The sequence below is a fragment of the Miscanthus floridulus genome, chromosome 19, assembly GCF_019320115.1.
Source record: "Miscanthus floridulus cultivar M001 chromosome 19, ASM1932011v1, whole genome shotgun sequence".
Classification (NCBI taxonomy): Eukaryota; Viridiplantae; Streptophyta; class Magnoliopsida; order Poales; family Poaceae; genus Miscanthus; species Miscanthus floridulus.
In genome coordinates this window covers 34,447,609-34,458,156 of record NC_089598.1, presented here as the reverse complement: position 1 = coordinate 34,458,156, position 10,548 = coordinate 34,447,609, and the positions used below count along the sequence as shown (strand labels likewise).

General features: G+C 44.9%; 3 protein-coding genes across 4 annotated transcripts in view; 2 read left to right on the top strand and 1 right to left on the bottom strand.

Moving 5' to 3' along the window:
• Window positions 1–1,711, top strand: part of LOC136528663 (aberrant root formation protein 4-like) — a 29,137-nt gene extending 27,426 nt beyond the window's left edge. The window contains exons 13-14 of one of the 2 annotated variants that reach the window (XM_066521625.1): window positions 7–58; window positions 1,280–1,711. In XM_066521625.1, the coding sequence (XP_066377722.1) occupies window positions 7–58; window positions 1,280–1,494 (267 nt within the window). In that variant the 3' untranslated portion in view covers window positions 1,495–1,711. The remainder of the gene's footprint in view (window positions 1–6; window positions 59–1,279) is intronic. The other variant, XM_066521626.1, reaches the window with a different exon arrangement.
• A 469-nt stretch (window positions 1,712–2,180) lies between these two features.
• On the top strand, window positions 2,181–5,562 carry LOC136528353 (NEP1-interacting protein-like 2). Its single transcript, XM_066521303.1, has 5 exons — window positions 2,181–3,090; window positions 3,223–3,401; window positions 3,678–3,761; window positions 4,081–4,239; window positions 5,289–5,562. The coding sequence occupies exons 1-5, from the start codon at window positions 2,964–2,966 to the stop codon at window positions 5,409–5,411; spliced, it is 672 nt and encodes a 223-aa protein (XP_066377400.1). The 5' UTR covers window positions 2,181–2,963; the 3' UTR covers window positions 5,412–5,562.
• Window positions 5,563–6,981: 1,419 nt separating this feature from the next.
• Window positions 6,982–9,263, bottom strand: LOC136528017 (protein BOBBER 1-like). The gene is made up of 6 exons (XM_066520906.1): window positions 8,774–9,263; window positions 8,001–8,173; window positions 7,829–7,877; window positions 7,500–7,666; window positions 7,338–7,421; window positions 6,982–7,227 (listed from the first exon to the last, which is right to left on the bottom strand). The coding sequence occupies exons 1-6, from the start codon at window positions 9,156–9,158 to the stop codon at window positions 7,189–7,191; spliced, it is 897 nt and encodes a 298-aa protein (XP_066377003.1). The 5' UTR covers window positions 9,159–9,263; the 3' UTR covers window positions 6,982–7,188.
• Between the last annotated feature and the right edge of the window lie 1,285 nt (window positions 9,264–10,548).

Genomic DNA, 10,548 nt, shown 5'->3' with positions numbered 1-10,548 from the left:
ATGCAGGTAATATCAGCTCTAAACTTGCTAAGATTTATTCTGATAATAGATTCAAGAGGTAACGTCCAAAAACTTAACATTAACAATTTATCTTCAGATATTGATAATTTGTCACAGCCACGATGTACTCTTGTTCTTTCAATTCATGCTATGCCTGTATTTGCATCCACTACATTTCGACTCCTGCAATATTTTAACTACCATTTGAAATATGGTTCAAAATTTTGCAGGTTTTTTTCATCAATGTAGATTTCTTATTTTGTGGTCATAATTAAGCATTTTGGTTTAATATTATACATGCTAACTTGTGTCAAATCCAATGAACTTTGTTAGCAAAATTGTTAGATTTTTAAAAACAATCTTACCAAAAGTTGAAATTAACACTTGGGGGTCTGGCATCGGTCCTTATTACGAAATTTTAAGTCATGCACGTACATGTCCTTATTCATGTCTGGAAGTGGTAATGAACCTTTCCAAAGAGCAATAACCTTATTTCTAATTTTTAAGTCATGCACATATATATACCTTTCCAAAGAGCAATAACCTTTGAAGCATACCCTCCATTTCAAATTATAAGACAGTTTTGGCAATTTCTAGATACATAACAAAAGTAATGTACTCCCTCCATTTTTTTTAAGTGTCGTATTTGGCTTTGGTGCACAGACCAAGGCAGAGATTAACTTAAGTCTTCACATTTCTGTACTTTATTCAATTATGTTGCTTCGTGCACAGCGCTAGGCAATTACTCCTGCATGGCTCCATGCAAGCCAAGCGCGCGCAGCACTCACCAGCGTCCCGCCCGGCACTTGCGCATAGTACTTCACCGGCAACATGCAAGCTAGTTCGTGCATGGCTGCATGCGGATTTAACTGCGCATGGAAGGAACGATGCGTTTCTTTAACTCCTGGCTCTACGAACCAAGCGAACGGTGTGGCCAGACCAAAATACGATGCTTATTTGCGACTTTCTCCCAAAACCAAATACGACACTTGATAAAAACGGAGAGTATCTAGCAAAGCCAAAACTTCTTATAATTTGGGATGGAGGGAGTACTGTGCAATGAACATACATCCCAGTTCCAAATCGGTAATGGAACTGATAAGATGTGTGTTTTTTTGTCATTTTTTCCCATTCTTGTAAACCAGCAGAACGTAGGAAGGATTCCTCAGTTTTGCATCATCGCCTGATTAATGGATTAGAATTTGCATGTGCCACAATGGATTATGGAAGATATGTGAATTGTGTGTTTGATCACCTTTTATCTTCCCCTTTTGGTCAGGAGAAAGATCTGGAAAATTGTTTCAGAAAGAGACATTGCACAAGGTGCACTTGGAGTGGCTGACCCCATTAAGACCAATCGCTGCGGAAATTCAGTTGGAAAATGAAAAGGATGCTGATGAGATTAAAAATGAGATAGTGTGCACGTTAAATCTTGTTCAATTGGTGCTATACCGCTGCATTGAGTTGGTGGAGGAAAAGTTGAAGGGCTGCTAAAGTTTTTGGTACCTAGTCATTTCCATACAGTGCCGACTGCTGTATCTAGATGGAATGTGAGGATACAGATTCCATCATGTCAGGTTATGGTATACTGACGTCCTTTACAGCGACTTGGCCAGGAAGTCTGGTTTTACTTAAAGTGTGTCTAGTGTGTTCACACGAATTTATGGTGTTATTATCATAGACTAGCAAATAGGATGTGGTTAACCCGTGACCAGTTGCCCCGGTAGCCGACAACGTGGGACACCCCTGATTGCACACAACGAATTAACGAGCGTCTCTGACCGTGTGTGATGAGTGCCTCCTGTGTACTGTACATTCATTTTGGATGGCAAAATTGGCTGCCCGGCCTGGCATGGCACGGGCCTGAAAAGGCAAGGCCTGTCCTCAGCATCCCGCATGGACCCGGCCCCTCCGCCGCATCCACCATACCACCGCAGTTGCGATCCCTCCACCGTGTGCACCGAGTCAAGCTGCCATGGGTGGCATACGACCGAGCTTCCCATTGCCAGGGGTGCCCACTGCTCGTTCCTCCCCTCGGGCCCCTCTCCATGCCGCAGACGTCTCGCCCCCCCCCCCCCCCCCCCCCCCTCTGTCCTCTCTTCTTCTCCAGCGTCGTCAATCACCGCAGCCACCGCCATCGTTGAGCTTCGGTTTGAGCTCTGGATCTCCACATAGACACCACCATTTGCCTCCCCGCTTCCTCTGTTGGCCTAGCAAGGATACACCGCCCCTGTTGCACCGCTTCTTGGCGTCGAACCGTGCCCGCAGCGCCATCCCGTCAACGAGAAGCTCATCGTCATGGTCCTCACCGCCCGCAGCAATGGCACCAGTGGCGACGCGTCGGCTTCGAGCACGACATCGCCGCTGGCGTCACCGGCGTCGGCCCCTCCCGCCAGCTCCACCCCCACCCCTGTCGTTGTCGCCCGCTCTGCCTAAGGAGTCGGTGGCTGGAGGTAGGGGATGACCGTGACAGCCGGGTCCACCCATCAGCGGGAGGAGAGGCTGGGAGAGATGGCTGATAAGTGGGGTCCGACTGTTTGTGAGTATAAACACGCCAGGGGCAGGGGCGTCGTTTCACATGGGGCTGCGGACTCGGATCCGCGTTGGAGTGATGTGTTGGCGTGCCACGCGAGCAAAAGTGGTAATTTCGTATCAAATTTCTCTCTGCCGGTAAAATCGTAGTGTCAATTCTAAAGATGGTATCTCAAAGGTGTCATACGTTGTAATGGTAAAAAGTTAAATATCCTGTTTTAAGCGGCATCACGCGCTCACACGCCTGGCCGCTTGGCGGCTTGGCCCCTCCCTCCTCCCTGTTCTCCCTCTCTTCCCGGCGAGCTCCACCACGCGTGCACCAACCAACCACCAGTTATACCCAGGCCAAGCTACCGTGACGCTCGATCGGCTTCGGCTTTTAGTTTGCGGAGGCGTGGAGGTGGACCGCCCCGTGCCGTGAGGCTGGAGTCATGGAAGTGCCCCCTCTGCCAACGGCGGCGGCGGAAGAGGAGCGCCGAAGCGTAGCGACGGGGCCGTGCCTCCCCCGGCTGCTCTCCGGCGTCCTCTCGGGGGCCCTCACCGGCATCTTTGCCGTTGGTAAGCGTGCACCTGCGTGGCGCCCCACATAGCGTTGACGCGGCACCTTAATTGTGTTGCTTCTGTGTTTTGGTTTGCGTGCTCTGCCGCCCCTGGTATTCTCTTGACGCGGATTTGTTTTGCCTGGGGTAGCTGGAGGCCTGACGGGGGCGTTCACCGGCGCATTGGCCGGCCGAGCTTCCGACAGCGGCGTCCTCCGGGGAGCCGGCCTGGGGGCCTTTGCGGGGGCGGTGCTCTCCATCGAGGTTCTCGAGGCTTCGCGCGCCTACTGGAGGGCGGACCGATCGAGCCCGCAGAGCACGTCCTCCATGGTCCGTGAGCTACTTCTTCAAATTCATCCGGCATGATTGTTGTGCAAATTACTTAGTAGAGTGTATATGTCTTGCGTTAGCTACAGAAATTCCATCGGAATTAGGAAATTCTTATATGCTACAGTAGTATTGTTCTTTCAGCCCAGACCATGGAAATTATATAGTATTGTTAGTTCCTTCAGCCCAGACCGTGGAAATTATATTTTTGCAATGACATTATTTTCAGTGATTCATGGTGGACGTGCATTTAAGAGAATCACCTGTTGCATTTTCCAGGGGGATTTCATAGAACAGCTCCTTAATGCTCGATTTGTGCAAGACCAGTATGAGCCATCGACATATATGGCATATCGTTGGCAGGTCAGTTTGTTGTCTTTTTTTGTGTGTGTGTGAACAGGTCAGTTTGTTGGTTACCACTGGTGGCATCCTCTTTGACAGAAAGCACATAAATGCGTTACAACATTACACGGTTTTGATACATAACCTTTACCACCATTTCTTAATAAAATATATTCTTAACATTTTTGAAGCTTATGAAATTTCGCAAGTATTTTTAACACTTCAATACACATGTAACTTACATGTTCTCAAACTAGATAATTTAAAGTTGTTGATGTAGTTTCATAAGGTTTCGCTACACGGCATGTTCTTTATCGGAGTAGTAGATATTTTCCAACAGGTTGGCATTGCGGACAATGATGACATGTTCGATGTTCTTGAAGATGTTTTATCCGAAGGGCTCTCACAAGATACTCTAAAGAAGTTGCCACATCATGTGGTGACTGATCAGAAGCAGGAATCAATTGGTGAAAATGTGTCTTGCGCTATTTGCCTGCAGGTACTAATGTCACATTACATATTTGTTTAGTGGAAAACTGACCTGCATTAAAATCTTAAATTCTCTGGGGATTTTACTGTTTATGAGCTTGCTTTGTTTTGTGTTGATAAATTAATATGATGTGCATATGGCTTTTCCTTTTGGATGCTAGCAGTTGATTAATCATGGGGGAAAGTGTGATTTGACACATTACTTGTAACATGACTGAAACTAAGATAGTGGGAGTTGAATCAGGAGTGCCCATCACTCCAGCTCATAGATTGATTATAGTTTACTCTGGTGATCACTTTTGTCCACCTACTGGTTGCTTGCCTTCAATTCCAAAGACTTCTAAATTTTAGGGCAATTTATCATAAGTGCCGTATGCATTTTGATCGATCTCTGGTTAGATCGCATAGCTCAAACTATCTGCTTGTGCGCAATATATGGAACAAAATTGATATTTGCTTTTCTTTTTAATTTTCAAAGTGTTCGGCTGATATTAAAGCCTCTGGTGCTGATTTGTACGGCTGATTTGTTGTGAGAGAGAAACACTGTACCATGGCTGATAAGCCGACGAATAAGCCGGCTGATAATATCAGCCGAACACTCCCTCTCCAGTCCAAAAATATGTCACGTGATAAAAAAAAATATATATACGTCACATTTGACTTTGAATGGTCTTTAGTATATAACTTTAATCACCATTATCTTCTAGAATACATTTTTAAAATGTTTCAAAATTATGAAATTTTGCAAGTATCTTCCAATATAAATGTATACATATATCTTGCATGTGTCCAATCTAAATAATTTAGAAGTTATTGACGTTTATAGTTTTTTATTTTAGGTTTGACCGAATCTTGCCGTACACATAATATTTTGATGACAGGAGGAAGTATTGAAGTATTCACATTTTTTTTTATGTATCTGATGCTATAGTTAGCCTTCTTTTTTTCTCTTGAAATGACATGCTCGGTTAGGATTCTTTTGGTGCTGATGTAGAAAAGGCATTTCTATTGTTTCAATTAAACTTTATGTGGAAGTCCTGACAGTTTGCCTTCTCCCAGGATGTTGTTAGCGGAGAGACAGTGAGGAAGTTGCCAAAGTGCTCTCACACCTTCCATCAGCCTTGTGTGGACAGATGGTTCATTGACCATGGTTCATGCCCAGTATGTAGGCAGGATGTGTAGGTAGATCATGTTGGATTCGGGGTTATCATGCGGTCATGCCTTTGCAAAGTTGCTACCATTGTCATATAGAAAGAAAGATACGTAGCATGTAAATTAAAGTCCTGCACTTGTCCCTATTGTGAACAAAGGTTTACTCATCAGTGATCGAGTTTCATGTTCTTTTTTTACTCATTTTCGGCATATAATGATATGAAACTAGCATAAATTATTCTAATCTGGCATCTAATTAAGGGCCTATTTGGATCGGCTAAAGCTAATTGTTAGCCGGAGCCAAAATTAGCTGGCAAAAATTAGCCCATTAACTCATGTTTGGATCCTTGATTAATATGTATCACTAGCAATGATTTGCCCTTGTTAGCTAGTTCTGCTTGGCTAATGGGCTAACAAAATAACTAAGGATTTGGCTAAACCTAAAATTTCTTTCACACTTTAAAGCAGCGGATTAGTAATGTCTGAAAGTTACGGAAACTTGTCTAAAACTTCTAGAGGTTCCGGAACATCCGAAGATATCTCTAAAAGTTCCGAGTAGGTCTGGACGAAAAACTTGTAACTCGCTAGCTCGCTCGATTCGCTTGTTAGTGGCTCGGCTCGAGCTCGAGCTCGGCTCGTTTGAATTTTTAAATAAGCTGAGCTTTTTAAATAAGCCGAGCCAACACTTTAGCTTGGTTAATTAAGCCAGCTCGATCCAGCTCGCGAGCCAAAACGAGCCGAGGTAAATCAGATGACAACAACTTGAATCAGCCCATATATGCCATGACTCATTGGCCCACCATGATAAAACCCTAGCCCCCAGCTCCCATGCTCCCACCCCTAGTCCCTAGACTTCCCCCATCCGCTATTCCGCGTAGGCGTAGCCGTAAACACATGCACGCTCAGCTGTTCTCCTCCTGAGCCGCCGCGCGCGGCACACACATAAGTCGTCCGGCCCCTGCTGCTCGCTAGGGCCTTGCAATCGTAGCTTTGCTTACTCTCTTGCAAGCCAACGCACAACAAGAAGCATTAGTTTTTGTTTTTTTCTTGATTTTCCCAAACCAGTATCAAATCATCTGTCTTCTTATTTATTTTGCTTTTCCCAAATCAATACTTGTCTCTGTCTTTTGCTAGATGAATAGCCTCAACACGAAGAAAATTTTTTTAAGTTAGCTCACGAGTCAAACGAGTCAGCTCGAGCTGCCAAACGAGCCGAGCCGAGCTAAGCTTCTAGCTCGTTAGTATAACAAGCCGAACCGAGCAAAGCCAACTTGATAACGAGCTGGCTCGATATCCAGCCCGAGTTCCAAGAGATCAAGAAAACCTACAAAAACAAATCGTCGAATTAGCACACTTCATTGGGGCCGATAGTCGAATTAGCACACTTCATTTGGGGCCGATATTTCCTTTACAGCCCTGGGGAAGGGTTTCGATGAATCTGGAAAAATCATTTCTCAATCTTAGTTTTTCTCAATCTAAGGAGTCGAGCATGGCACCATGGCGTATGGGCTGTTAGGCCAAATAGGCTGACAGGACAGAGCCTAAGCCAACAAACAGAATTCTTTAGTTTTATTTTATCGTGAGCACGCTACAACAGTGGTAGTTCATTTAACAAGCATAGCAAGCAGCACGGAGAGCTCAAAAATTGACATAATCCAGCCATTAGGTTGGTTCAAGACACATGTTACAGTTCTAAATGACATTTCTGACGCATTACAGAAGAACTGATCAAAATTTGTTTCACACTAATAACGCACTCAAAGACAACCTAATGCAGACTGGTAGAAATAACTGCCCGAAAAAATCCTCAAGCTAATTTCGCTCTAGAGAAGTCCATCTCCGGGTGCTGCGACGAAAAAAAAAAGAATCAGATGCATGAAATAGGATGGGAAGCCAACCTACATACATATATCGGGACTTAAAGATGATAATAATGGCTTTGTCGCACAGACTTACCTCAGACATGAACTTCTTGAGAATTTCTTGCTTTTGCATTTCGTCACTTGTTGGAAGGCCCATCTGCTTCTGGCGCTGGTCAAACTACAAACCAATTAAAGGATTTTAGCTATTTCCAAGCTGCATTAAGAACTCAGATGTGCATCAGGTTCTGTCTCTTACCATCATCTTCTCCACGGTTTGTCTAGTCTCAGGATCCAAATCAGAGAGTTTGCTGCTCTCAGGCTCCACCTTTTGGGTATCAACTTCAGGGTCACCCTTTATAACAGACTTCCACCACTCCATTTGGTTGTGCTTTGTAAGCAATATGGACAGAGTTTTTCCATCCTCTACAAAATGTTATGATTAGGAAACCATACTTCTATCAGTAAGGGGCTTTATAGGATCAAAAAAAAAAAGCAAGCTCAGATACAAACAGCCTGCTCAGCAGCAGCAGCAGCAGCCATATATAAAGTAGTGCAGCCAAGCAGGCTCAAAATCCAATGACTTACCTATGCTCCAGAAGCAGTCATCAACCTTAACTGGCTTATAGAGCTCGCCCTGGTAATAAAGAAAGTACCAACAGGAAGTTAGAGCCTCTGTATTTTGTAACAACACATTTGGTTCACCAGAAACATTGTTGTCCCATAAGACAAGATGAAATTTATTGCAGTAGCTACTTACATCAATGATAGGTGGCTGGCCCTTCAGACCAACCTTCAGATGGTTCTTCTTTATATCAAAGACCACGAATCTTGATTTTGTTCCTTGAGGAACAGGAATGGTGATGTTAACCTCTGGCAGCTGTTGAGTCCACGAGTACTTCTCCAAATCAAGACCATTGCCAGCATTTGGTTCTGATTATTAGGAAATAAACAAAATTAGATAGGAGTACCCATAAAATGCAGAAGTAGAAATCACATCTGAAGAAACTGTCTTAGAGATGCAATAATGAAATAAAACAATTATTAGGGTATCATGTTAGCAATTTCAACCTATATAGTTTCACTTATATCGCGGCACAAACCCAAGCCTCAACAGACCACTACAACAGAGAGATAACTTTTGTCGGACTGCAATCAACATTGGACCATATATAATTAATTTACTGTAAGGTCAATTGAGAAAATAAAGGGCAAATTAATGTATTTTTTCCCTAACAAAGCTGTTATAAGTTAAAGCATTTTGTTGCCTATTGATACCAATAATGGAATGAAGTTTGAAAATAGCAAATGGCGTAAGTATGAGCTCTAGAGTTATTATTAGATACCTAAATCAAACCACATACGTTGAGCAGAGTATCAACCCCAATCTATCTAGCTTATCCTAACTCAAGCCTAATCACTAGAATATGCTAGATCGGGCTTATGGAACCACATTTAGCACCAAAATCCCTAAAACGCAGCATAGCAACATGACAGTTCCAAAACAGGCCAGCAAGGGAATAGAACACTCACGTCCCACGTTGCCTTCCTCCTTCTTATCCACCTCCATGATGTCCTTCTCCACCGAGCTCTCTGGCTTCTCCTCCGCCGTCGCCGCCTCGGCCGCCGCCTTCCTCTCGGCCTCCTCCGCCTTCCTCTTGGCCTCCCTAGCCACCCTTTCCTCGGCCTCCACCTGCGCCCTGACGGTCGCCGCCATCGCGGTGACCTTGCTCACCGCCGAAGGGTCGCGGAACAGGCCGGACCTGCGGTGGGCGACATCGATGGCCGCCTGGAGGAAGGGGAGCGCGCCGCCGCACCTCTCCAGCGCCACCGCCAGGGCCTCCTCGACGCCGGGGCCGGCCGCCGCCGCCGCCTGCTGCGTAGCCTCGTCCTCCTTGAAGTCGGAGATGATCGCCATGGGGCGATCCGTCAACCTAGGGTTTGAGTGGCGATGCGTCTAGATGGATCTCACAACTTCGCGAGGATTTTGGTTTTTTTTTATGAGGTTGAGGGGAAACGTGGCTTTGGACTTCGATTATATGGAGGCGCCGAGGGGGGCCGGCCGGAACGGGAAGCGAGTTGGAATTGGAACTCGAGACGTCTCCGGAAGTGCGGATTGCGGTCGCGTTTTTTTTTTTTAATTTTAACTTTTTTTAACTATTTCTAAATCTAATACTGTTTTTTTTTTCAAATCTAACATTTTTTGCCGCGTTTATCTCTCTGGCACGGCGAAACGCCTGTGCCGCATCATGTATGGTGACGCGACGAAAGAGATGACGTGACGACGACCAAAACTATGAGGCAAGGCCAATGAGACTACTATACGCGTTTTCCGAGGAGCAACATGATACTTGATTTTCCGTTGGTTTCCAACCCCCCTTCCCTTTCATTTAAGAAAGAGGTCTTCCTAGCTGACTTGAAACTAGAAGCCTTTCCCGTTCATATGCCTACTTGACGACTTATTCCTGTCCAGCGAGGAACTACGGCATGTTTCGAGCTAAAAGCTCTACCACAACAACGAAGAGGGGCCATTGATACCCACATCCCCTGAGGAACTCAAGCAAGATCAAAGTATTTCTCACACTGTCTTGTCCATCCTACTGGATTATCACCCTCAAAAAAAAGTAGGAAAATCCATTTTGGGCCTAGATATAGTTAAGCTGAAAGACCTATCAGATTCAGTGACGTGGCAGAGTCTGCCACGCCTTGAATAGAGCCTACACTAGCAAGATCATTTATTTCTCTTCTTTTCTAAATGAACTCAATTTTCGTTTTGTTTTCACCATCTTGCTCCTCAGCAAGACAGCAACCATAGCAAACAGCGGTATACCTTGCCATAAGGCGTTCGGCTGTACTACTTCCCGCTTGTTTCAGCTTGTTTTAGCTTATTTTCTCTCACAGAATACTATTTAATCATCCGAAATAATCCAAAATTCACTATTCCACTTACCAGCCGAAAGGCCACTCACAATCAGAGATGAGTTCCATCACTCGCAGGTAAATTCAACCTTCAACCATCAACCCCGGCTATTTCCAGTTTTTCTCCAGAAAGAAAATAATTTCCTCACAAACAAGTACCAGTACAGTAATAATATTTGTAGAGTAAAAACAGCAGAGAGCAGGGTGGTGCGGTACAGAACAGAAAGCATTACTGCGGCGTGGGAGCCCGTCCGTCCGTCGCCTACGAGTTGCTCCTACCCCACCTATAATATTTGCAGTTCGGCTGGCCGATTCTGGCTTTTTTTTCTGGTCGAAACCGTATTTTTCTTCCACTATTTTTCATCTGCTACAGTATTTTTCCGGCTGTT

Bases quoted from the DNA above. Each gene is read 5' to 3' on its own strand.
- LOC136528353 (XM_066521303.1), top strand. From the start codon at position 2,964: ATGGAAGTGCCCCCTCTGCCAACGGCGGCGGCGGAAGAGGAGCGCCGA. The intron at 3,402-3,677 runs GTCCGTGAGCTA...TGCATTTTCCAG, and splicing joins CGCAGAGCACGTCCTCCATG to GGGGATTTCATAGAACAGCT. The intron at 4,240-5,288 runs GTACTAATGTCA...GCCTTCTCCCAG, and splicing joins CTTGCGCTATTTGCCTGCAG to GATGTTGTTAGCGGAGAGAC.
- LOC136528017 (XM_066520906.1), bottom strand. From the start codon at position 9,158: ATGGCGATCATCTCCGACTTCAAGGAGGACGAGGCTACGCAGCAGGCG. The intron at 8,174-8,773 runs GTGAGTGTTCTA...CCTAATAATCAG, and splicing joins GGAGGAAGGCAACGTGGGAC to AACCAAATGCTGGCAATGGT. The intron at 7,422-7,499 runs GTAAGAGACAGA...ATTGGTTTGTAG, and splicing joins AAACCGTGGAGAAGATGATG to TTTGACCAGCGCCAGAAGCA.